The following is a 26,984-nucleotide window of genomic DNA, read 5'->3' on the forward strand; positions in this document are numbered from 1 at the left end:
ATAGAGCGCGGCCAGAGCGGCCGCTGGGACGCGCCGGCGCCACGCCCGGCTGAAGGAGGCTCGGACGCGCCGGCGGCCATTTTGAGTGAGGGCAAAGAAGCGGGTGAATAAAGCTGCCCGCCCCGCAGCCCCTGCGGCTTTGTGAGGGGAAAGGGAGAGCGTCGCTCAAGATGGCGGCTTCCTGCCCGCCTTCAAGATGGATGGTGGCTAGGCCTGCGCTGCCTGAGTAAGAGTGTTGATGTTTCCTTAGGCTGCGTGGCTTTAAATGTGTTAGAAAAAGAGGAGAAAAGCTTATGTGTTGGTAGAGGAGGGAGGTGAAACGCTGTAGGGGAGGCTGGGTGTGGGGAAGAGCTTTACTGGGCACAGTTGGTGGCTTGCTAGACCCGCTGTGGGTGAGGTGGACGCGGCCCCTTGCCCGAGGCCTGTGGGGCCGACTGCTGCTCCGGGCTGGGGGGCGAGGGAGGGCGGGGAGAGCCCCTCTCTGTGACGGGGAGCCCCTCCCGGCTGTCCCCTGTGCCTGGGCAGCCCCAGTGCCTGTGGCTGCCATGGAGGGCAATGTGCGTCTGGGCCCTCGATGGCAGCCGGTGTGAGCCTGGCCCTTGGGGTGGCAGCTGGTGCACGGGTTCGTAAGGGCTTTCTCAGCATCGCAGACCACTCTCGGGACGGCTGCCCAGGGAGGACGCGCTGCGGGGACCTCGATTCCCAGCAGCAGCTAAAAGTCCTCGGCTTTCCGTGCAGGGGTGTCTCTGTTGGTGTGTACCCCTGGGAGTGACTGCACGCATGTAAGCGGAGAGCTGACTGCTTCGTTTTAAGTTTTCCATTCTTCCAGATGTGACTTCTGATACTTGCGAGGGGTTTGGCTGCTGTTGGGGGTTTTTTTGCCAATAGTAAATTAGATCAGCATTGCCAGTTGATGTTGTTTTATCACAAGTTTTGAATACTTGGTATTTTTTAAGCTTCAGCTTTCAGTATCGATAGCTACAGTGGTTATAATAATTGAATGCAATGTATTTGTGGATAGCTGTTACAACTGTAAACAAAATCCTGAAAAAAAATTAATGCCATTGTTCAAAAACTGGGAGTGGGAATTGCGAAAGTGAAATAAGTGATAATCTTATGGGTTTAACACTGATGTCATGACTTCTTGTGAATCTTACTCAGCTGAAGGCTTGGATTTGGAAAGTCTGTTGTTTGGGAAGGAGAGTTCTTATTGGCTTGAAATACTGGGTGACGTTGCTGTTGTGGACAGTAGGCTACGTCTGAAAAATCCTTTGTGTTTCTAGTTCAGTTAAACATTCACCCATGAAAGCTGTTGCCATTCAACGCATTAGAGCGACTGCTCATGTCAGCTTTGGGACAGAATGGGTAAAGCTCGGACATCTGCAGTTTAGCTTAACTTCTTAAATTCCCTTTATGTAACCTGATGTATAACTTCATCTATAAACAATATTTGGTCCTCTCTCAGTTGCACAGGATTGTGGTCCTTCCTGAATGACATACTCAGTTTTTGGCTTTTTTCCTAATATGAATCCCAATACTGCAGAGAGTTTGCTCAAGGTCATGACATGGTAGAAGTTTGTTCAGCTGTTCCTGAACATCGCTGTTGGTGAACAGTAACTGAGTTTTTGATCAGACAGCGTTTTTCGTAACAGTCCAGCATAAACTATTTGAAGAGGGGGGGAAAAAAACCTCAAGAGTCCATGGTATAAACTTAACTAACTGTATGCAGTAGAAAATACAAACTGATCTGCAATTTTTGGGTGGAACTGTCTTAATGGGAGAAGGCCATGAGAAACTGCAAGGATGAACTGGCATGCTTGTGAGTCATGAGGTACCAGCTGCTGGATTTGGATGAAAAATAGGAAGTAATAAGTATCACGTGTTCTCAACCCAAACAAGCAGCTGACTGAGTCTTCTGGGAAGAAATTTATGTATAAGCGGTTGTCAGTCAGCTTTTATAAGCAACCAGTTTCTCTGGAAACCAAATCTTAAGCCATTTTGAGTGATACAAGACAAAAGAATTCTTGTGTCTAGAGTAAAGTGAAAGAAGAAACTGTCCCCTCCACTCAACATGAACCACACAGCATATTGCTCTGTTTTATTCTTATAGTGCTATCTGCAAAAATATTAGCAACTGTATGCTACTTCAGTTCTGCCAAGAGCACAGTAGGATAACCTGATAGGACTTAATTTAATTGTGAAGTTAAAGAGAAATTATTTCAACTACGGGAAGTACCAGACACACACTCAAGCACTTGTCCAAACTGGAATATGGCAAGGATCCTTGTAAGCTTCTAGTATTAATTAACGATTCTTACAACATTTTTTTCTCCAATCATCTGGGGATTTTACACCAGCACTTTGAAGTAGGTAAGTGGCGTTACGCCTACCAATAAAGAAAGGAAGAAGAGACACATTTTTAAAAGCCGGATCTTGGACTTAAAGAGCAGCATGAATTCCAAAACATGTTGCTGCAGAAACAAAAGCTATTTGGCAGAAGAAACATTCAGAAATATCTAATTGATTGTCATAGACTCCTTGCTGGATAATACAAAAATAGATTAGTGAATACGCTTGTAACTTTCAAGTCATTCATCTGAAACCAAGAACATGCAGATATAACAGCACTGGCCTGCATTTTGCATTAGTTTGACACTAGCTCTACTTCAGTTCCCTTTTCCTAATTTCAGACCATTTTCCTAAATAGTCTTTTCTAGCTCCTTATAGCCCTCCCCCCCAGCCCGAGGTCTTAAACATACAAATTCAGCTATGCAATAAGCATGTGATCCTACTAGGAATTTTATCCTGGCATGTTAGTGTGCTTGATTTTAAACAGCTGGTTGGGAACAGTTGCCAAAGCAGTGGTATTTTGTGGCTGGGCAGGAAGCCCCCGTTACAATAAATGAGATCAACTCTATGGGTACTTTGGGTGTGAAGCCTGGGGAGTAGGAATTTCATGGAATACATGTTTTCCAGCTGTAACAAAGATGCATTGCCACATTCTGACAGCTGCTGAGTGGCATGGGCTGTCACTAACTTGAGGAGGCATTTGCAGCGCCGCGTGGGACTGATGCAGAACCTTTAAAGCTTCCTGAAGTTGTTTGCAGTATGCTGTTTTCACAGAGAAATGTTTAGTTTTCTGTTTCATTCTTGGTGTAAATGCTTTAGGCGCAGGTATAAATGTTAAATGTAGCAATGGAGGCCAAATACATCCAAAGAGGCCATAAAAGCAAGTAACGCTGGTAAGTGCTGCCTACTGTTGACATGGGAAAGCTTTTACATTGGGAGGTGTTTTGGAAGCAGCCTTTGCGGCGTTGCTGAGGTGGGAACTGTTACCTCCCCCGGGGCAGATTGTGACAGGATGGGGCTTTCTTTTCTCAGGTTGTCAGGCACGGGGCTGGTGGTAATGGATCTGCTGGTCTGGGGGAAAAGGGCCTAAACAGCAAACGGAAAGCAGAAATTGCTCTTGGTGATAAAATAAATGGGACATCTAAGTATCTGATGATTACACAAGTATAATCTGATACTGTGCATTGAAACATTGTTTCCTGCACGCTCTTCAGTTTGTTCGAGTTTTTGCTCTTTTTTTTTGTTTTCTTAAATTGAAATTAATTCTGTCTGGGTATTCCTAAACCAGAGGATGAAGTAGGTAAACATAAGATGCATACCAAAGATGTCCTTAATGTTTCAGTGTTTCTGCAAATGTTTCAATTTTCATGTAGTTATCTGTTTTTCATGGTGAATATAAAGAAATATGGGGGGAAATAGAAAATATTTTAAATGTGATCTGTGCAGAGTTACAGAAATATCCAAAACTGTCATGTCTGTTGAAGAATCACTGCATCAAATTTGGATAATAAATGTAAGCATAATCATCAAAGTGTGAAACAGAAGGATTTTAGCTCTGCCTTGAAGTGCAAATCTCAACACGTTCCTAATTTAGAGCTTTCATCTGTGCTATCGCTGTATTTGTCAATGCGACTGTGGCCGTTGTATCCCTGTGGAATAACCCGTGAGACTGGCACAGCTTTCCAGCGGGAAATACTGATCCCAAGGAGCAGGGAACAGGATGTCAGCTAACGCTGCATCCCGGCAGTTCTGTGGGAGATGCAAATTCTGAAGTTGCATAGACATTGCTCTGGAGTGATCGTAGTGCTTTTAAAGAAATTGTGTTAATATGAAATGTGAAAGTGTTTTGAATGAAGATAGCATAGGAAATGATTCCCAAAGCTATTACAATTTTTACCTCAAGCTACCATTAGTGGTGTTTTTTCAGGGTGTGTGTAAAGCCGGATCAGCTTATTTTTGTTTAAATGGGCAGTAAGAAAGTGTTTGTTTGCTGTCATGACGGTAAAGCTAAGGAATTCCTGATTTCCTTTACCCCAGTGATAACTCACCTATAGTCTATAAACTGAAAAATGGAAAAACAGGCATTATTTTTACATTCTGCTCTGGGATTATCCCTAAAACACTAATTAATTTGATTGTGAAATCTTTAACAGCCTAACCCACAAACATTTGCTTCCCTGGACACAAGCCTGCGGAGTCCTGTCCTCGGGGGACAGAGCCGCACCGGCCGTGCTGGGGACTGAAGCGTGGCACCGTGCTGGTGGCAGCGGGGGATTCGCCCGGCGCGCTCGGTGAAGGAAAGCTGCGGTTTGGGCAGGCGGCCGCATCTTTGTTGGAAGTTCTGCGGTCTGATTTCCCAAACGTCATTTTTCTGCTTGCCAAACTTCTCTGCGCCGCCGTGGGCGTGTGCTGACAGGTCTGGTCAAACGGGCGGCGGGCTGAGAGAGGAGCGGGGCGCCGATTCAGCCGCTCCGCTTCGACGCTGCAGCCCGGGGTTGGGAGAGACAGCCGCTCCGGCCCGAGCTGCCGGCGGCTTGGGGCCTGCGGAGCTGCGGGAGGCCGGCGCCGGTGTGCGGGAGGGCCGGGGGTACCCCCTGGGGACGGGGTCACCCGCGCTTGGGTGCTGTGACAGCGGGAGGTCGCGGCACGTCGGTTCAGCAGAACGGCAGTGATGCGCAGGTAGTGCCTTCCACGGGGTCGTTTCACTTAAGAAGGGACTGGCAGAGAGCAAAAACGAGGGGGGAAAAATCATGCCGTGCTGTAACCGCAGAGCGCGCGTTATAAGACGGGCGAAGGCGCTCGAGGGAACCGGGAAAGGCGGGGAGGCGAGGGGGCACGACTCGGGGGCCGCCGAGCACCGCCCGTTCTCCTGCCCCGGTCGGGTTTAACGGCCCGGGGGCGGGGACGCGGGCCCGCCCCTCGCCCCGCCCCGCGGCGGCGCGCTGCCGGCGGCGGCTACGTGCGGGCGCTCAGGTCCGCAATGAGCCCCGCCGCGCGGGGGGCGGGGTCCTGCCGGCGGGGGCTGAGGCGCTGCCCGGCCCCGCCCCCCGCTGCTGCCCGCCCCCAGGCGCCGGGGAGGCAGCTGACGGCGGCGGCGAGGTGCGGTGGCGCGCCCCGCGTCCTCCCGCCCCTCCGCTTTGGGTTGTTTTCCGTGTTTTTTTCCTTTTAATGTGGGTTTTTTTTTTATCTCTCGCTCCGTGGAGCTGCTGAGCTGCAGCTCGTGGGCACCCGCGCTCCCGCCGCCCCTGTCTCCCGGCCGGTTCCCCCCCCCCCCCCCCCCCCCGCCCCGGGTCTGTCCCCAGGCAGCGCGCGGTGCCCCCTCGCGCCGAATAACGGGCCGGGCGGCGCCCGCCGGTTAATTACAGCCCGGTAAATTGCGGAGCACGTGAGGGGCGCGGCGGGGCCGCCCCCGCCCCAGGGACCGCGTTGGCGGCGGGGGCGACGAGCGGGGCGGGAGGCGGGCAGGGTAACAAAGGGCGGGCGGGAGGCCGGGGAGGCGGGCTGGCGGCGGGGGGGGGCTCACCGGCCCGCCCCGCTCTCCCCCTGTGCTGCAGCCCCGGCGGCGAGGAGCGCTCGGCAGCCGCGCCAGGGCCGGGGTGCGCCGGCGGGACCGCAAATGAAGTGCGAGAACTGCACCAAAAAGGTGAGTGCGGCGGCGGGGCCCTGCCCCCCCCCATCCCTCCCCGAGGCGTCACCTCCAAGCTGACCGGCCCCGGGAGCGCGGCCCCTGCCCCTCACCGCGGGGCGTTGGAAACAAAGCGCTGCCTGGCGAGGCGGAGCAGCCGGGTTGGTGGGTGCCGACCCCGGCAGCGGGGTGAAGGGGGTCTCACGGGGCGGCCAGCGGGTTCCGCGTCACGCCTGGGGCTTGTGCTTTGTTTCAGGAATGCAGTAAGAAACAGAAAAACGATGATGCGCAGAGTACGTCTGTTGGTGCGCTGAGTTCGGGTGATGGCTTTGAAGAGGTACCGTTCCTTCTGAAAATTGTAGCGTCTCTTACTTGTGTGCTGGTTTGGTTGCGTCCCCCGAAGGAGGTTGTAAGTGGAGAACTTCCAAGTACTAGATAGGACACTAACCAACAAGGAGTTGTAAGCAATTATGTGAGCGCTTCCAGACATCTCATAACATGAGAATCAAGAATTTTTGAAAAAGATAAATATAAATATAAAAATAAAATATGTATTTTATACCTATAATATAAATATATAAATATAAATATAAATAAATAAATAAAATTTGAAAAAACCCTGACTATGGAAACACAAAACAGAAGTGGAAGTTCTAAAAAAATTCATTCTGAGTGTCAAAAATCTTGCATCAAGTCTTCAAAACAGAGACAGAGCTTGTAAGGAGAAAATAGAGGTTTTGACATTACAAGTGCGCAAAATGTCTTTGTAATTTTTGTATCAGACAAGCTTAGAGATGCTGTGCTCTTCTTCAACAGAAGACTCTTTCCCTGGGAGTGGCTTCTTCATTGAGGGATTTTTGTTTGATTTTTTTTCCAAGTAGTCTGGTTGTGTTGCACTGCTATCCAAGTATTCCTTCTTCCCGCAGATGAGCTGCCAACAGTATTGTAAGGAGAAGCATGAAACTCTTGATCTTACATATATGTTCAGTGTAATTGTGCGACTGCGTTCTGTTTGCTTTACCTCGTGGTAAAAAGCCAAAGCCATCTTGCTGCTAGAGAGGCACCTGGCTGTTATAAGAGGTTTGGTAGTTCAAGTAAAAGTTTTCTTAGTTGCTTGGTAAGTTGATGGGGATTGCCAGCTCTGAAATGCAATGTAAATCAAGTTACTAGAGCATGGACTACAGGACTAAATTTAGATCTATGTTTATGCTTAAGCATTTTGCAGTTTCACAGTAATAATAGGAGCAGAGCCATGAAGAATGATGGAACAAAGTATTTTAATTACTTCTAAACAATCTTGCATGTTGTGCAGGTGTCACGGGTTGCCTTGTTCTAAACAAAACAGCGAGAGCATGTTTGCTCTTCAGCTGGGTCATTGCAGAGGTCTTAAAAGTTGATTGATCATTACTAAGTACTTGTTTACCTGTTTTCCCCCTAGAAAAATGAGTTTCATACATTGGCTAGTGCTAAAGTACTCCTTAGCGACTGCCTAGCTTGTGACAATTGCATGACATCAGAAGAAGGAGCCAGAGTTTTCCAGCAGAATCAGAAGGAGCTCTTTCGTATTCTTAACCTTAATAAGGTAAGGTGACAAAAATCATAACACACTGTTTTCTGTGAGGAGGAGGAGAGGACAGAATGACTAAGCAGCTTGGTTTCCCAAGGCAGATAACGTGAAGATTTGTCAGGATATACTTTGTCCAAAGGGGAAGTGAAAACTTCAGGCAAGACTGAACACTGAAGTACTGAAAATAATTTTGCGCTAGAGGTGCAAGATCACAACACTTAACCTAAATGCTATAGGAAAGTTACTGCACCTGTGAAAGTAACATTTTTGGAAAACGTAACTACCTCATAACTGTAATAACAAAGTAGTCCGTGGTTTGGTGTTTGTAGATACTCATATCTTCATTACTAGGGCTGTTCTAGGTGTTTCTGGTGCCAATGCATCCACGTAATACAAAGTTAGCAAGGTAAGGTTTTGCAAGTAGAATTTTTTTAATATTTATTTGATCTGACTATAGTTGGAACAGAATTTTTTGTCCAAATTCTTATTAAAACTTAAAAAGTCATTCCTTTGCCATTGTATTTTCTGTTGAGATCTGGATTTCCTGGAAGCTGGTTGCTATGTGTGGTGCTCAGATCTTCGGATCTTGCTACTTAATTAGTTATTTTAGTTCTGCTCTGGACTTCTATGTCCTTCCTTGGTATGCAAAAGCTGCCAGAACTGATGCTTTTTCTTAATCTGCATGTATGTGTCATAAGTAAGAGGATTCATTACATAGTGATTCAGTTTTCTTAGAACTAGTTTAACTCTCCATACAGTATGATATTGTTGTACAGGAGAAAAAGAGAAGGGGAAAAAAATATTTTGGGTCACACGGGTCCTATTAAGAGAGCCTGAAGGCTGCAGTAGAGGCAGGTAGGTCGCTTGATCAGAACTTCAAGGGTCCAAAAGAGGACGGTGAGCAAGGGAGATGCTTTCCAGGCAGTCACGAGCTCTACTTGAAGGGTCATTGTACAGCATTCAGGGTGTCTGAGTACAAACCATGGTCTCCAGCCTTTTGGGATGAGACTTGTCTGTGGCATAGACCTGGTTTGGCTTCCAGAGGTTCCACGGGTGTGGAAAAGGTCCCAGCTAAAACACAAGATTCATCTTCTTGTGAATGTCAGTCGTCAGAGCTTCACAATCGTTCACCACCGTGGGTATTTTCAAAGGGTTCTTCAGTGCCTACAAACACTGGTTTGTTGAGGGTCCTGTCTTGCTGGTTTCCCTCAACAAGTTCAGTAATAGAGACACAGGAGCCTTAACAGAGGATCAGATCTGTGATTTGCTGGGTTGGATTTGTAGCTTCAAATGCCCATGCTCTTGTAAAGGTTAGTTTATCTATTTATTAATGTTTAAACGTACAGCTTTTTTAATATTTGCTGGAATGTTTCATATTGCTAGAACGTATAGGTGCTGGATGTCTCTTAACTCTTCTTATGCCGTTGTGAGACCAACCAGAGAACTGCCCTGGGAGGGATGGATTTCCCTCAGTTAGATCAAAGAAACATCTACAAGTGATGAGTGATGAACACTGGCAGGATCAGGGAAAGATGCTGTCCTGCCCTCAGGAAACTTAGTAGCTGTCTCGTAGGGGTGTTAATGATATGGCCCGCTGAAGCATCGGACACTGTGGAACAACGTGGAAAAGGGAGGGAAAGTAGGGACCCTCACCCTGTTGTAATTACTTACCTTACTTCCTGTGTTTTTGTTTTGTTCACCAGAAATGTGATACCTCAAAACACAAGGTGTTGGCAGTATCTATATGCCCTCAGTCATTGCCTTATTTTGCTGCTAAATTCAATCTCTCTGTGAATGATGCAGCCAAGAGACTCTGTGGTTTCCTCAAAAGTCTTGGTAAGTTTGTCTTTGTTATGATGGTGGAGCAGAAAGGGGAGATTAATTTAGGTTTTTGCTTCCTCAGCAGAATTGTGGGTTATACAGTCATAAAGTGCCATTGCACAATCTAGTTTAGAGTTCGAAACACGCACTCTGTGATACTAATGACAGTGCACCAGTATGACGTACACCAGTTTCAGAAATGGATTTGAGGCCCTACCATGTTGATAGTAAAGGTCACGGAATAGAAGGACATTATGGAGCTGTCTTTGAAACCTTCACTACCAAGAAATCATGGAGGATTTGGTCATGAGTTTCAAGAAGATTTCGCCTTATTTTGTAACTTGAGGGAGGAAGGAATTCTTACCCTAAATGCCTTCCAGTCTTTTTGACACGTTATATCTCTAAAAGATACTCAGTTCTGGGGTTTTTTTTCTGTAGTTAGAAATTACATGCAAAAACGGTTGTATATGCATATTTTATGTTAAAGCAGTATTTTATTTGCTCTTTATACTATATATACAAAGTTTTATTTTAAAAAAACAATTTGCCTATAGGTTTGGAGTTTATGTGCTTGAGGAAGACGGTAATAAACCTGTACCCAGTATATTTTCTTAATCTAAAAGGAATGCTAAATTCTAGTGAGCCCACTTTTCTTAGAATGCGTGAGTTATCTGTGCCTCACTTGCTGCTGAACAGGCAGGCAGGAGGTCTCTGCTGTGTTGGTGATATGCTCGCGTACCTTTGCAGCAGCGTCAGCACTGGAAGATACACCTCTTCGCTGGACGTAGGTTTTGTGAATGATGATACGTGACTTCAGCATGTCTTGAAAAGAATACTCCTTTTCAAGAGTCACAGCATATAGCCCAGAAGTCACGAAATGCCATTCAATTAAACAAAACGCAAATATGTGCTGAGCAGCAAGCTTCTTGTAAGGAAGCAGACAACTGTTTGAAGTGTTGCTAGTCAGCGTTAGCAAGTTGTTGGTCCTTTTAAATCCATGGCATAGAAGATAGCTTTTCAGTGTATTGCTTTTATTTTTGACCCTACTATTTGTGACATTTTGGAGAGGGGAAGGAATATACCTGTTTATCCTCCAAGTTTTTCTGTAGACCTGGAACTTGGAAAGAAGCCTGTGAGATGGAAAACGTTCTAATAATTCACATTTCCTTACTGCTTTCTTTCGTAGGGGTGCATTATGTATTTGACACCACTATAGCTGCTGATTTCAGTATCCTGGAGAGCCAGAGGGAGTTTGTGCAGCGGTATCAGCGGAGGAACCAGGAGGAGCATGCCTTACCGATGTTTGCCTCTGCTTGCCCTGGTGAGAACTGATGTCTCCAACCTTCCCATGCTTCAGCCTAGTGTCACTGGAGCTACCAAGGAGCGAAGGAGAGGGAGGTTTCGTTTGGGAGTCTTACAGAACTTACAGCATTTTAGCTTGGCTTTTGAGAGATACCAGATATCACATGTGGTACTTGATACCAGTAGTGCTGGTTGTCCTCAGTGCATTGCTGGATGGGCCTGGTTCCCATGGGCTGTTGGGAGGGCAGAATTTGTTTCCAACAAGCATCATCAGCTTTCCCCTACATAAGCGAGGTACCACAGCCATAGATGTGAACCGTGCAAAGCACAGCGTGGTCGTGCTGGATACGGCTCATTCTACAACTACCTGAAAGGAGGTTGTGGTGAGGCAGGTGTTGGTCTCCCAGGTAGCCAGCGATAGGACAAGAGGCAATGGCCTCAAGTTGCATCAGGGGAGGTTGAGATTAGATATTAGGAAAAGTTTCTTCACTGAAAGAGTGGTCAGGCATTGGAGCAGGCTGCCCAAGGAGGTGGTGGAGTCACCATCCCTGGAGGTGTTTAAAAAACATGTAGATGTGGCACTTCGGGATATGGTTTAGTAGGAATGGTGGTGTTGGGTGGATGGTTGGACTTGATGGTCTGAGAGGTCTTTTCCAGCCTATGATTCATTCAGTGTAGGGTCTTACGCAGTCAGGTGCAAAGGTTGCAATAAATTCCCTGTCTGCATCTTGCAGTTGTCTTCTGTTGGAGCTCTGTAAAAGGTGAGGAGTGTAAATTCTGTTGTTGCTCTTCAAAAGAACCTTGCTGTAGTCCACAGCCTCTGGCAATACGGAGAACCTGAACTACTGATTTCCTGTGCTAGTGTTTGTATGTGGTGTTTATTAGTCAGATGTATTTCCCGTCATTTCTGTAACAGAAGCATATATTGCACATGAATCTGTGGATAATGAAACTGAGGTACCGAAGCACCGAGGTTTTTAGTGCTTTGTGTAAGACTTTAGGAGAAATTAATTGGAACTGGAATTGAGGAGTTAGTGGCTGCTGCTCGTGTGTCCAGACCACAAAGTTTCACGTGGCATTTCCTTATTGAAAAGAACCTTCAAGGAACTTTACTAACTGGTGTAATTAAACCACAACCTCTGTTATCTTAAGCAAAGTTTTGAACTTGCCACTTAAGCCTAGGGGAAAGTAGCAAGTGACATTAATCTTAATGACTGTGAGATGGTTTTGTGTAACACTGAACAAAAAATTCCCACTTGAAATGTCACAGACTTGACTCACTACATGTCCCGTTTCTAAGAATTTTGCACCTGAGAACTTGTTTTGTTATGAACATAATCTGCACTCATCACAACTGAAAAGATGTAGCACATTCAGTCATTGTTGACTTTCTGCATTTGTTATCAGACCATCATTTCAAGTATGGTAAGTCAGTTTCCTAAGAAATATCAACAAGGGGGTAAGCGTAATCCCTTCACCTAACTCCCCCCACTGAACTCCACCCTATTAAATTCGTGGTGTTGCTTTTCAAAAACCTGATAAAGATACAGAAATATTTCTTTCTAGCTTTGAAAGGGCTTGCAGTCTTTAAAGAACTGTTACAGTTACAAGAGAGTGAATTAGAGTGTGAGTTTGGTGATCACCAGAATCTGTTGTTGTCATCGATTTAAAGTTTCAATACTGCAATTTAAGTTGTACTTTTGTTGGTTCTGTGCATTCTGTAGTGGAAGTATCTGGGTTATGCTTTAGGAGCTATATATATGTATCAAGAGGAAAAGTCTCTTCTTCTGTTACTGTTATCTTAGTGTTACCTTCTATCTTCAGGGGCAGACGTACTATACATTGCTTTTTTTTAATGTAAAACCTGTGAAGTTGAAACAACCCCCTATTACTTAGCTTTGTTTTGTTGTACATAGTTTATTTAAATTTCAAACCTTGAGGATTTCTTTTAGAACTTCGTCTGAGATAATTTAATTTTTCTTCTTCTAGAAACAGAGCTCAGATTATCTGCTGCTCTTGTTGGAAATATTTTAAAATAGTTAACAGAGCACTTCTTGTCTATTCTGCAAAAGATTGTGTCTGTGTTCAGTGCTAGTTATGGTCCTAACATCTACACCACAGCAGATAGCTAGCAGAAGCACGGGTGGTTTCTGTTTCTGGAAAACTGAACTGAAATACCACTGTAAACCCATTCTGAAAGCATATGGTATTTCATTCCTGTTGACAGTAATTACAGTAAAAAAAAAAATCATGATCACTCATCTTTAAAGTCAGGTTGTTCACTGTTTTGTGACTTTAGTTGTCTGGGTGCATTTTCTGTTCCTCGTTCTCCTTCCTCTCTCTCTGCTCCCAGATTACAGAAATTTGTCCCAGAAATGTTGTTTACTGGGTCTGTTTATTGCCAAATGTTTTTTATGTAGCTCTGTAGATATAAGGTCAATGTGAACTCAAGTACAACTGCTTTAACCTCACTTATCTTTGGGTGTAACTTCCCACAGAAATGCCACCCTCTGCAGGAGTGGTCTGTGGTGTAAAATCTACCATGAGGAGAAGAGCATAGCCCCTGTGGTCCCAGAACCTGATAAAACAGAGACAACAAAAGGCCCTTTTAATTGTTCTTATGTCCTCCCGCTGCTCTCTTAAAAGAAAGTGAGACAATTTTTTTAGCTTTTGTTTCCTGTTGAAAGTACAGCAATGTAACTACTGACTGTACATGTACTATCTCCGAAGGAGTCACTTCGCTTCCTTAATTTACCAGACTGGTAAGCAATGTGAAACATGTGCTCTGGAAAGCGATCAGCATTTTTAATGCATCGCCAGCCTCTGTGACTGCTAGCACAGGGCAGTGGGGCAGGCTTACAGTGTAAGTAGGAAGCGCATGACTTGAGGATTCAAATGCTTTTGTCCCTGTCAACTAAACTAATTTCCTTTTACAGGAATGGGGTTCTAAAGTAGCGAAAGTTTTCTTAGTTCTGCGCTTCATACTGATGCCTAGATATTTGTAGCACGCGTCTTTGTGATCTACTCACAATAAACCACTGAAAATAACATGTTCTGAAGTACACCTGCAGGAATTCATGCAGTGATTTGTAGGGGTTTCTTGGTGTTCTTTGCGGCTGACACAAGCCATCGAAAGGCCAAGGGTCTGAATGAGTTCGTGCAGGGTGTGGGTCTGTATGGGCACAGATGTACAGTGATAGGAGAGCTGGGTATCTGAGCCTTCCTGTAACTGCGGCTCTGGAATTCAGCCCCGTTGATAAGGAGGCAGAAACAGCTAGTGGGGATGTGAAGTGCAGATAAATGCCGCGTTGTTGCTCATTCACCGAGGCTGCTTGTATAATTAAGCAGTGACTAATGGTCGTTGTGGAGCTGGAACTACTAGACACTTGTTCCGTCTACTGCAAGGGAAGAAACAATTTAAGAAATTGCTTTGGGCGATACCTGCCAGAAGCCTCTTGGGATTTAGTGAAATTTCCGTACAGTTTGTGACTATGGTATCTAAAATATTCCAGTTCTGAAAACTAACCTCAGAGCAGCAGTGCTGTGGTAACAGTAATCATAGTTGCAGTAGAATGGAAGGACCTTCCAGAAATGCTGCTAAAGTGTGAGGCAGAATGTTTTTAAATACTGTCCATATTTTGTTTGAAGCAGGTTTTTTTCTGTTTTGACAGCACTTGAGACCAAAGCCCTGTAAGAAATAGGATATACCTATTATGCAGAATATGCTAATACAGCCTTTGTATCAAGCACTAATAAATTAAGTCCTTTGTTGCAGATAATATCGCGAAGTCGTGGATGAGGTTGGCTATTAAGCAAACTTCCTGTTCAGAGTCTAGCAGTCCAGCACAGTCCTGACCTGTAAATCTGTAGTCCCTAGCTTTTTCTACAACAGAAACGAATGCTTCTTGAAAACAATGTACACCTTTGATGAGATTTTCCATGGAGACCAGTATCTGTTAATCTTGAAGTCTGTACTTTAAGAAGAATTGGGAATGTTAAACAGCTGGAGCATCCTCATGTTTCCCTGATACTTGAGCTTTCTCATTTTCATCAATAAAATTTTACTACGCTGGGACAGCCACTTCTCTGCCATAGAGAGACAAACCGTCTGAACACCTCCTGGATTCCAGTTTTGTGCTGCTGTTAACCTGTGTGGCAGCATTCTGACATGTATAAACACCTGGTAGTGTTTGAATTTCAAGCTTAAGGATTAACCTACAGGTTTTACCTTTCCTGGGCAGCATGTACTTCACAGAAATCTTCGTCTTTTATGTAAACACTAATCTGTTTGAAGATAAAAGACTTCAGAGTGGTATTTTTCACTATTTCTTAGCACCAAAGGCAATACACTTCCCTAGAAGGCTGAGCCTAGCACTTGTGCACAGTTTAGGTGTCTGGTTCTTGGTTCAGGTAGCTGAAGCAAAAAGTTCTGAATTCTTGCTGAGAAAGATGCTGGGCTGTGGTTTTCTGTAAGAGTTACTGTGCCTAAGAAAGAATTGCACACCCTTGATGTCTTAATCTGCTCATTCGTCAGTTCCTGTTCTGGAAGGTGGGGAATAACAGAACTGCTCTGGGTAATGGGGCTGGTGTGAATGTACACAGCCTGTCACAGCCGAAATGCTGAAGGGGTCTGGTGAGAGGGAGGGGGACTCTAGAGTAACTCAGAATGTTGTATACAGAGAGATTTCAGCTAATTATTCTGTGTGTGGTTGTGTGTGTGTAGGGGGTTGTTTCTAAAGAAGGTATGGCTACTCCAACAATAGTAAAAGAAACCATTTTTTTCCAGGCTTAATCCGTGTGCATCTTGTGATAATGCTTTCATGTGACTCTTCTGTTGCAGAGGAGGCAAGCTGGGTGCGTGATGTTAAATCTCGGGAAACAGAAGGTTACAGTTAAGCAGCTGAACAGAGTGCATTTGTTGTATCTGGTGATCCGAGGGCTGAGGTCTAGAAAGTCAACTTACTCTTTGTTAGCTGGGGGTCCCGTTCTTTCTGCTTTGTTAAATCTGTGCATTAGAAAGGGTGTAATAGGTCATGATGTTCACAGTCGCTTATAGGTCTGGAATCAGTGGCACACTGAATTATTGATAGCCAGCTGTAAAGTGTTATTAACAGAGCCTTGAGGTTTCCTACCGTTACAGAATCATAGAATGGTTTGGGTTGGAAGGGACCCTAGTTCCAACCCCCTTGCCATGAGCAGGGACATCTTCCACCAGCCCAGGGTGCTCGGAGCTCCATCCAACCTGGCCTTGAACCCTGCCAGGGAGGGGGCAGCCACAGCTTCTCTGGGCAGCCTGGGCCAGGGCCTCACCACCCTCATGGTGAAGAATTTCTTCCTAATATCTAATCTAACTCTGCCCTCTTTTAGCTTAGAGCCGTTCCCCCTTGTCCTATCACTACACACCCTTGTGAAAAGCCCCTCTCCAGCCTTCCTGTTGGCCCCTCCAGGCACTGGAAAGCTGCTCTAAGGTCACCCCGGAGCCTTCTCTTCTCCAGGCTGAACAGCCCCAGCTCCCTCAGCTTGTCCTCATAGGAGAGGTGCTCCAGTCCTGGGATCATCTTCGTGGCCTCCTCTGGGGCTTCCAGCCTACACAGCGAGGTCCCACCTACTGTGGTGGTATCTTCATTTTTAGGAGCTGTTCTACAACTGCTGCGACTGCCATGCTTATGTGCCACTTCGCTGTCTAACTGTGGTTTTCTGTGGTGTTCTAGGTTGGATCCGGTACGCGGAAAGGGTACTGACCAATCTTGTGACCTCTCACATTTGCACTGCAAAGTCTCCACAGCAGATCATGGGCTCCCTGGTGAAGGGCTACTTTGCCAGGCAGCAAGTAAGTAATTCTGATTTATTTTTACCATTATACTCTTCTAAAAAGATGGGCTAGTAAGTTTTAATACCAAAATATAGATCTTGGCATATTACAGAGTGATAAAGTGTATTCCAGAGTTGTTTGTCCTTTACTTGAAGAATAAATGTTGCTCTGCTGCTATACAGGTGCCCATGGTAAGAAGGATGTCCAAAGAACCTTATTTCATGTAGTGCAGTGTGAGCTGGGAGCAATCCTTGCGCTCCCAGTGCAACATGGATTTAGATACTTATGGATAAAATTAAATTCAGGGTAGCTAAAGAGATTCTTGTTAAAAGCTGGCTGTGCAGTTCTATAGCACAGCCAAAACAGGAGCCAAGGGGAATAATGTAGAAATTGCCCCGTTATTTGGGATCAATAAAAGCACTATATCCTAGAAACTAACCTTTCTATCTTCTCAGTTTTGCGTATTGAGAAAGTTGCTGTTCTTTCTATGTATCATACTTAAATTTAGCTGCATCCACATGATACAGGAAAGTATTGCTATCTCCACATAGATGGAGAAGTATTGATGGACTTGCTGGGGATCAAAGTGCGTGAGTGCGCGAGTGACAGCTAGAAAACAGAATTCTGAAGTCCTGACTTGCATTCACTGTCTGAGGCAACCAGAAACTGCACAAAATGTGGTCTGAGGGAGTAAGTTAAAGTTTCAGCCAGAAGACTTGACTTTTTATATTTATTGCTGATGTTTTCCGACTTCTGGTGAATCACTTCATCTGTGTGCAGCAGTCTTTAAATGTAACTGCTAGGGGTTGATTACTGGTGTTGCCTGCACAGAGTTTATGATGCTGTCTGTGTCCTTGTCATCCTTCAAGCTGTCTTTTGCTCATCATGGAGTTCTTGTGTGCTCTCTTCTGTGTTCCACAGAATTTGTCTCCTGACAAAATTTTCCACGTGATTGTGGCGCCTTGTTATGACAAAAAGCTGGAAGCCTTGCGGGAAGATTTCTACACTGCCTTGTACAATTCGCAAGAAGTTGATTGTGTTCTGACGTCAGGTTAAATCTTCTTTAAACTTACTATTTATAAAGATACAAGTGAATCACCATTGTCAGAATAGCCTTTATGCCAGGCTTCGCTTTTTTCAAGTCTGCTCTAGTTGTAAGGTTGGCTTTTTTTCTGCTTTAAAAATAAGTACAGGTTTTCGTGCTACTGGTAGTACAGGTATTGCATAGGGAAGGCAAAGCAAAAAGTACTTTCCATCCATGTTGGTACTCATCTGATAACAAAATCCAGGTATTTGTTTTTTGCCAGCCTCTTGAGAAGGGTAAGTGTTGTGCAAGTCCATGCTAAAAACCTTTGCCTTGTTTGTCTGTGGTCATTATTTAATCGCCACTGGCAATTCCGTAACATTCCAAATGCGTGGCACCAGTGGCTTTTTGGTGTGGCTCTGCTCTTTAGGCTTAATGGCCAAACTACGCATCCTGCTTTTTCCCCTGCAGCATTGAAATGTCTTCAAAACTTTATCTAACAGAAAGGCTAAGGACAGCATTATGCAAAGTTTGGAGGGAGCTGAAGGCTGTCAGGCTTCTCAGTTACTGGAGGGAAGTGACTCTAGTAAGAGCTGGCGGTGTGACTGTAAGCACAGTAGGCGTTGGGATGGTGGTCTCTTGAACGAAGCACAGCATGCGCATTTTGCTTTGTGTTGAAAGTAAAATGTCGTACATTTTCCTACAGGTGAAATTGTCCAAATAATGGAACAGAAAAATGTGTCTATGAAAGATGTGACTGAAGTAGCTGTAGATAGTTTGTAAGTAGGTTTTTTTTTTGTGTGTGTGGATCACTTCCTTATTTTGATGACAAATGACAAAACCTTTGAGCACATTCAACATAAATGTAAAACTTCTCAAAATAATGTTTTTTCTTTTTAAAGAAAAAAAAAAAAAGTTGTATCAAAAGCCGAGTGGCTAAAAACCCCAGAAGTATTCTCTTAGATGTTCATTGCTATATATAAAATGCTTGCAAAAGAGATAACATAAAACTGTGTATACTGTCTAGATACAAAGCTGGTAATTTGCGGTAGTGACTCCTGTCTGGCGACTCCTTTAAATTTTAGGATTTTTAAGATGTGTAGCTCCTTACGTATATTTTAATGCAATAATACGAGTAATATCGACTATAGCAAGTTCCCAACTTGCTAGTCAGTGTGATTGTCTCAGGGTGTTGACCCGCTTCCGAGCTCTCCTATGCTTAAGCTTTTATATCGCTGAAGAGTCTGATCTGTGCCCCCCTGGCGCTCTGGCCTCACACAGAGATGCCGGGCGGCAGTCCTGGGGCTGACCATCTGTGCTGTGCTCCCCCGCATTCAGAGCAGCGTCTTGATGGTACATGTGCGCCTCCCCTAACGTGTTCATGGAGAATTGCTAGAAGTAGCACCCTTTCAAGAAATGCTAATTAACTTTTTTACCCTGAACAGAGCAGTTTTCAAGATTAGGTAGAACTGAAACACGCCTTAGGTGAAGTGTAGTGGATGCAAATCACACAAAGCATTGAAGGGATTTTGTTTACTCGCCGTGTGACTGGCTCAGAAAGCAGCACGCATGTTGTTTTCATTCAGGGCTTAGTTACAAAGGCTGCGCTCGCTGCTCGCTGATCTTTGTTCAGGAGTGACAGATGTTAGTTGGTAGCTTTCCAAAGTGGCGGTGGTGGAGCGATAAACATGCTTTCTTGCACAAAATAGAAAGCTCTGGTAATTTTTAAAAATCCTTTTCGCTCTCAGTTAGTATCCTGCTTGGACCTTCTCTAGGCTGGAGAAATTTAAGTGGTACAGTGGTAACAGTTTCAGAGCTGGTTTTCTAGTGTAGCTTCTATGATTACTTCTACCAGAGATAGCTACGCAGAATGAGAATTGCATAAATACAGCTCTTAGACGTCTTCACATAAAGATGGTAATTTATTTCTAAATCAGCCTGTCCAATGAAAGAATAAGCCCTTTTTCAGAATATACCTGTTTTATTGGATCAATTTATGTCAGAAAATGTTAATTTTTAAAAGGACTAATCTGATAATACTGGTTCAAGCTGTGAGACCTGATAATGTAATTTTTTCCTCTTCTGGGGTCCTAAAACTAGTTTTTGCAGATAATTTATATAACTTGAAGTCATTCTTTTAAAACAAGTCCCAGCATGGCCACAGTTTGTGGTAAAGTGGTTGGTATTAACGTAGCATGAACAAAGTAACTCACATTTGAGTTCTCAACTCGCTTTTGTAGCTAGAAATGCTAACAAATAGAAGTTGGCTAAAATTAGGAGACATAATGAAACAAAATCATCCAAGGTTATTAAAAAACCCACAAAAGGTGCAGTAGTTCTTAAGTAGATGCAATGGCACGGCATAGAGGGGACAGACACACTAAATTTGTAAATGACAGCTCTTTGGTGATTAAAATATTTCTGTCATCCTTACAACTTCAGCGATTTTTTTAGGAAGGTGTTTGCTGTAGTAATTTTCACTTTGGTTTTGTGGTTGAGTGCTCTGCTTGGGCTGCTGCTCAGGCGAGAGCTAGCGGTATAGGCCAGGAAAGGTCACGTCTGGGTGTTCTGGGAAGACGGTAACGAGAGTGTATCTTACGTGTAAGAACAAAGGACATAACCTGTCTGTTTGCTCATCTGGAGACAAACACCTCTTCCTGAAAGTAGCATAACTGCACCTCCCTATCGATTTCTCCTTGGCTGGAAAGGAACATGAGCTCGATGAGCCTGTGGAGCTGCAGGCTTCGGTGCCCACCAGCACAGCTCGCACTGCAGCCCTGCGTGCCCGTCAGTGCTCTGCTCTTAGCTGGGCACAGGTGAACCAAGGGGTGAATGCCGTGCCCTTTGGGTACCATCTCACTAATTCTCCTGCCTGAACTGTAGCGTAGCACTCACCTTAAAGCTACAGCATTCCAGCCTGACGCGGTGTTACTTTGGTGGCACGGTGTTACAGATTCCGCAAACAGTTACTGGAGCAGGAGAATTGTGAGCAAAGGCTGGTAACTTCTGAAGTACTTCTACATTCTCACTTGCTAAAAATGATTTTTTTTTTTTCTCCAAAAAATGTCTCCTGAGCAGTGAATGGCTGTTAACTAAGTCTTTAAGCTGTGCTGAATATGAATTCTTATAAATTCCTGTTGCTCGAGGTTTCTGAACATGGAAAGCCCTGCATCTTTTTTTTTTTTGCCCCACCTGTCATCTTACTGCTGTCCTGAACAGGTGTTTTTTTGAAGTTGTAATAAATAAAAATGTTTAATATGTTCTTACTGCTATAAAACTTTTTGGTGGGGGAGACACAGAGGAGGAAAAATGTACTACCTTACTGAGATGGAGTGAAATTTTGGAGTTGATCCTTCGTTCTGTTTTTTCTAAGGTTTGATGAAATAAAGGAGGGAGATGTAGTAAGGCATGATGGGAAGCGATCCGATGGTTACCTGGAGCACATTTTTAAACATGCTGCAAAGGAGCTTTTTGGCATGGATGTCAAGGAAATCACCTACAAAGCATTAAAGTAAGTTAGAGTTTTGTATCCTTGTTGTGTAGGATGGACTAGTTGGAATAAAGTGTTTTCAGCTGGAAGGGACCTTCAATGATCATCTCATCCAACTGCCTGACCACTTCGGGGCTGACCGAGTTCCAGTGGGTTGTTAAAGTCATTGTCCAAATGCCTCTTAAACACTGACAGGCTCGGGGCATTGATCCCCTTTCTAGGAAGCCTCTGCCGGTGTTTGACCACCCTCTCGGTAGAGAAATGGTTCCCAACGACCTGTCGAAAGCTCCCCTGGTTTAGTTGGTGCTACAGTGAACCCTGATGCAGCTACTGCTAACCTGGCTCTTCCACTGATAGGCAGTTGCATGTTACAAACCTGTAAATTTGTTGCTGTAAAGTGGCTCCTGCTAGCTTTAATTTTATTAATAATCATAGAATGGGTTGGGAGGGACCTGAAAGATCATCCAGTTCCAACCCCTCCGCCACGGGCAGGGACCCCTTCCACTACACCCAGCTGCTCAAAGCCTCGTCCAGCCTGGCTTTGAGCACTGCCAGGGAGGGGGCAGCCACAGCTTCTCTGGGCAGCCTGGGCCAGGGCCTCACCACCCTCAGAATAAAGAATTTCTTTCTTATATCTAGTCTAAATCTCCCCTCTTTCAGTCTGAAGCCATTACCCCTTGTCCTATACCTACATGCCCTTGTAAAAAGCCCTTTTCCAGCTCTCTTGTTGGCCCATTCAGGTACTGGAAGGCTGCAGTGAGGTCTCCCCGCAGCCTTCTCTTCTCCAGGCTGACCAGCCCCAGCTCTTCCAGCAGAGGGGTTCCAGCCCCCGGATCATTGCTGGGGCCTCCTCTGGCCCCGCTCCCACAGCTCCAGCTCTGTCCTGTGCTGAGGGCTCCAGAGCTGGACGCAGGACTCCCGGGGAGGGTCTCAGCAGAGAGGGGCAGAGGGGCAGAATCCCCTCCCTCACCCTGTGCCCACGCTGCTGGGGATGCAGCCCAGGGCACGCTGGCCTTATGGGCTGCCAGCGCATGCTGCCACGTGTCCAGCTTTTCATTCACCAGCACCCCCAGGTCCTTCTTGGCAGGGCTGCGCTCAAGCCGTTCTCTACCCAGCCTGGATTTGTGCTTGGCATTGCTCCGACCCATGCGCAGGACCTTGCCCTTGTTGAACCTCACGAGATTCCACAGGCCCACCTCTCAAGCCTACCCAGGTCCCTCTGGACGGCATCCCTTCCCTCCAGCGTGTCAACCACACCACACAGCTCGCTGTTGTCGACAAACTTGCCCTCCCTTAAAACTGAAGCATAATTCTGTCCTGAAAATTAAACCCCAGCTTCTTCTTAACTCCCATTTAGAAACTGGAAGAGTTCACCTTAGTCTCACTGTTACGCTTGTGCTGTTCTCTTCCAGACTATCGGAATACAAACTGGCACAGTGGGATCATCCCTGTGGTAATGCAGGGGTTTAAAATGTTCTCTGTGTATCTTTACAGGAACAAGGACTTTCAGGAAGTTACCCTTGAAAAGGATGGTGAGACAGTGCTGCGTTTTGCAGCAGCTTATGGCTTTAGAAATATCCAAAACCTGGTTCTGAAGTTGAAAAAAGGAAAGTTTTTGTACCATTTTGTAGAAGTCCTTGCCTGCCCAGGAGGTAAGAATAACTGCGGGTCCACAGTCGTTCTGCACGCACATCTTGTGTCTCAAAGGGAAGTTGTCTTACAGGCAGCGCTTCATTTAATTCCCTCTTAATTCTTTTCTTAATAATCTAAAATGCTTACTATTTAATGAACGGTCCAGAACACCAATTACATGTGCAGGGTTGGCTCAGAAATTGATTAGGTTTTCTAAAATTAATGACAATGTTATTGGCTCTCTTCTGACCTATAAGTGAGAGCGTGCCTCAGGGTTATTTCAGACCTCAGAGGAAATGCACTGAAGTGGTGGTTGTCAAGGGCAAGAAAAGATGAGGAACGTAGTTAAGATCATAAAACCATGGAGAAGGCAGAGAAAGATTGTTGATATGGAAACCTCATTTACATGAAGATGATGTTGATACTGGAGTCGCTTTAAGTAAATAGAAATGCTAACAGCAGGGGGGGGGTGAAGCGTGTGTAAAAAGTCAATTCTTTTCTTTAGACAAGTAAGAAAAAAGAGTTCCAAGTGAACATAAACTTTCTCTTCATATCAAATCTCCATCACCCTTGCAGCTTTTGTCTTTTTTTGTTCTCCTAAGGGTGCCTAAATGGAAAAGGGCAGGCACAAACTGAAGATGGAAAACCGGACAAAGCACTGCTCAGCCAGATGGAAGAAGTGTACGCTGCGATACCTGTGAGACTGCCAGAAACCAACGTGCTCGTACAGAAGATGTACCAGGACTGGCTGGATGGCGTGGACTCTAAGAAGGTCCAGGAAACCCTGCACACCAAATACAGTGCAGTAAATCAAACAGCAAGCAATCTGGATATCAAATGGTAATAAATCAAACCTGTAAAAGATTTGCTTAGGTTAGGTACAGATTCATCACTGGAAACATTCTATGCAATCGCAGATGCTATGCACTAGCCGAGCGTGTGGGTGAGACGCTTCCTAACTCTGGATTAGTATTTGTGAGGAACCATTGCTTTGTAAAAACAGAAAGAGAAGTCTCCACGAGCCCTGGTTCCTGCCACTGTCATTTAACTTCTGCTGTGTGTAATCTCCTGTGTGTAATGGATTTCTGGATTCAAAAACGTGATCTTGCAAGGTATGTAAGCACTTTCTGCCAGAGGCAGGGAGTGTCATTCTGGGTGAAGTTACTCCCTGAAGTGAAGGGCTCCCTTCGCTTCACCAGATGGGCTCCCCACAGGCGCCCAGGTTGTTTCACTCCTGCTCCTAGGTACGCAGTCCCTTGCATCGGGGAAGCAGTCATGATGAATTTCAGTATTGTTGCAGTTGTTGTGAAGTAGCTTGGGATTTACTTGCCTTGTTAACAAAAAACCCCTTTACAGGGACAAGTGTGTATATGGAGAAGCGTAATGAATTTATGTATGTTTTCTATCCATATTTTAACAAAAACTACTCAGTTCCAAACTAGTCACTGTTCCTTACTGGTGTAATACTTTTTGAGGAACAAGATGCTTCATATAAACTGGGAAAACTTGGGTAACTGATGCTAAGTGGTTCTAATGCAATCCTTCCTTAAAAACACTTCCAGATAGGCTGGTTGGTACAAAAAGAGAACGCTTCTTTCCTTGTAAGCTTTCTTAGAAACTTGCAGCTTGGAAGAGTGGTGCTGCTTACTTTGTCTGGCTTCTTGAGGAGACCGAAACATGCACATGTGCTGTCACGTGAGCCCGTGCATGCTACAGCTGCGCTAGGTTTGCTGAGCCAGACTTAACAGCGCTCTTATTCTCTCATGTTTTGGTACGCAGAATACCAGGTGGTTCTTTATCTCCATGTTGACAGACTTCTGTAAAAATAACTTTATGGAGTGCCTCTGAAAAAAATACTTAGCAATGCTTGTGAGCTCATCAAAGTCACTACACATTGGCATCATGAATTTTGGTGCACTTACGTTACGGATGCTGTAGAGGTTTCATTGAACAGACATCTGAAAGGGGTATTTGCATGCAGGCTTTTCTGCAACTTCATGGGTTGCCAGAGGGCTATTCAAGAATACAATGGACAAAAAATGAAACTACTGCCAAATGTCTTCAGATTTTCCTATTAACATCAAATTAGTTCATGACTGATGGCTGTTTGAAGCTAGCAAAGTTTCAGCTTTCCTTTTCCAGTCTGGAAGTGTGGGTGGGCTTTTTTTAATCACCTCGGGCAGTATGAATGAATCTGCTTGTAGATTCCTTAATGTTAAAACCGCTGGTAGGGGTAAGATCTAAAACTGCAAAAACCTGTGCGTATTTGAAAGTCGCATTGAACTTGAACGCAGTGGACGGGATAAAGGCAGCAGTGAAGTCAGTGCAAGCTCCTGCACTGGGCAAACAACAGAGGCTCAGGAGAGGGACAGACTGGCGTGTGTTACCCTGATGACAGGAGATAGTTCTCATAACGTGGAGCTGTGAATACAGTTACAGCTTTCAACTGGACCTCCACCTGAATCACAAAACACTGCGCTTTGAGGGATGTTTTCTTCAGAGTGCAAGTGAATTTGGTTACTGTGCTACCTGAGTGCACACAATGAGATTATACCCATAAATTAGCCTTTGCAAGTTGTTCCTTGCTGTAGTAAACCCATTATACTTACATGGTGCAATATCAGAACACCTACAGCAATCTACCTCTGTACAGGGAGTCCGGAAATTGTGGGAAGACCTGTGTATAGCCGAAACTTTAATAGATACCTGCTAAAGAAAAGTGGTGGTTTTGCATGGAATTTCTGAACAGATGACTTCTAGAAGCAACATCCAGCTCCTGTGGTCTGATTTTTCTTTCTCTGCCATGATTTCCTCCAAAAACTTCAACAGAATTAGCTTGTAATAAAGTGGTCTTGTTCTGTTTGTATAGGCATATGTTTCTCTGTATATATGGTTTATAGCTCGGTGGCATGTTTAAATTATATTGCTGCAGTTCTTTGTACAGTACGCCTGTTTTTTTTTAATGTGCATATACTGGATGAAATGGTATGAAGAAGTTGTTTGCTTTTCTGATGAAATCTTCACTAAACTACACACCCGCTGCCTTGCTGTTCTGAAAGGGTACCCCTGAACTGTTTGTACAGCTTGAAAAACACTCGTCTGGCGTAGGTGGCCCTGCCGCACGCACCTTCTGCCTGGGGCACTGCAGAGCCTCCCTGCCCGTGCTGCTGGGAGACCCGGGGAGTGGGCCGGGAGGTGAGGCAGAACGTGTCTACAGCGCACCGTGCTGTGCTCCCACGGCCAGGGAGCGGGGTGGCTCAGTGCAGAAAACACGCTTTTTCAGTTGAATCCACCATTTCTTCCATCTGCTCCAGTGTGTTAACCTGTGGAGACAGTCGCAGTGTAAACATCTCGTAGATTATTTATCCCACGGTGTTCTTTGTAAAGACGAGGAAGGCATCAACCTGGGCAGCTTTTAGTGGGTACGTAGTGGAATGTATGTATCATAACTAGTGACTGATACTTGTCTTTTTTTTGGTCAGCTTTGGTTTTATAACACTTTTTAGAGTAAAACTGATTTCATGTTTTTAAAACCCTTTTCTTTAAAGTGCCAGTTCGAAAGAAAAAAGTTTTCCCTTAACTGTAATAATTCTTTCCCCCTCCACCTTCTTTCACTGAAAATTTATCATATATCAGAAAACCTTGTTGCATCTTCATATATAGTGAAATACTTGCCCAAGATTTGAGTCTGGCTTTTAAGTCTACAGCTGGGAATTCTGTTGTTGTTGGCAGTACGTCTTCCTAGCCACACTTTCTGAAGCTCCAGCATTATTTAGTTCCCTGATACCATTTTGGCAACTAATAATTTTCATTGCTACTGCCTTTTCAGCAACGGAAGAGTTCCTAGTGTGGTCACAGCCGTAGTGCTTTACTTCTCAGCTGAATGTTGTGCTGAGACAACCTTGTCTCTAGACGCTTTCTAGGAAAGACTAGATGGGAGGGATTGCGGGAAGGTGACTGGAAATGTTCAATCAATTTGGAACTTGTCTCGGGGTGTGACCACCATGTGCATATCAAGTGGTCGATGCCTTGGGTGTAGTACTTCATTCTGAGACCGCTGCAGCAAGGGGTGCGCGCTGTCAGGTACTGTTGCTGTGCCCTCTCCAGTGGGTCTGCCTGCGCCACAGCACCTTCTGTCCGTCAGCGGGGCAGGCATGGCTGTGCTTTCACCGGAGCAGCAGCTGTATCTGTACGCAGCGGTCTCAGCTGGGTTTATTTGGATGCTGTTCAGTTGCCCAAGTTTTGGTGCTTTGTGTTCAAATGGAGCATGACCATGAATTGTCCTAAATAAATCTTGATACTGAAATACGTACTGGTTCTGTCTCGTTCCATGTAAAAGCTTGCAGTCTCACCTGTACTTTG

At 45.0% G+C, this 26,984-nt stretch overlaps 1 protein-coding gene across 6 annotated transcripts; it reads left to right on the top strand.

Moving 5' to 3' along the window:
* The first annotated feature begins 134 nt into the window (after nucleotides 1-134).
* Nucleotides 135-26,928, top strand: NARF (nuclear prelamin A recognition factor). 6 transcript variants are annotated; one of them, XM_075441257.1, is made up of 12 exons: nucleotides 135-5,028; nucleotides 5,904-5,992; nucleotides 6,231-6,311; nucleotides 7,413-7,556; nucleotides 9,245-9,377; nucleotides 10,549-10,683; nucleotides 16,376-16,494; nucleotides 17,398-17,527; nucleotides 18,207-18,279; nucleotides 20,874-21,011; nucleotides 22,485-22,642; nucleotides 23,225-26,928. In XM_075441257.1, the coding sequence occupies exons 2-12, from the start codon at nucleotides 5,966-5,968 to the stop codon at nucleotides 23,464-23,466; spliced, it is 1,380 nt and encodes a 459-aa protein (XP_075297372.1). In that variant the 5' UTR covers nucleotides 135-5,028; nucleotides 5,904-5,965; the 3' UTR covers nucleotides 23,467-26,928. The 6 variants fall into 6 exon arrangements, with proteins under 6 accessions (XP_075297372.1, XP_075297374.1, XP_075297375.1 ...); XM_075441259.1 differs by having other exon boundaries at nucleotides 148-226; XM_075441260.1 differs by lacking the exon at nucleotides 135-5,028 and adding an exon at nucleotides 5,430-5,448.
* The last annotated feature ends 56 nt before the right edge of the window (nucleotides 26,929-26,984 follow it).

This window comes from Opisthocomus hoazin, chromosome 21 (genome assembly GCF_030867145.1).
Source record: "Opisthocomus hoazin isolate bOpiHoa1 chromosome 21, bOpiHoa1.hap1, whole genome shotgun sequence".
Classification (NCBI taxonomy): domain Eukaryota; kingdom Metazoa; phylum Chordata; class Aves; order Opisthocomiformes; family Opisthocomidae; genus Opisthocomus; species Opisthocomus hoazin.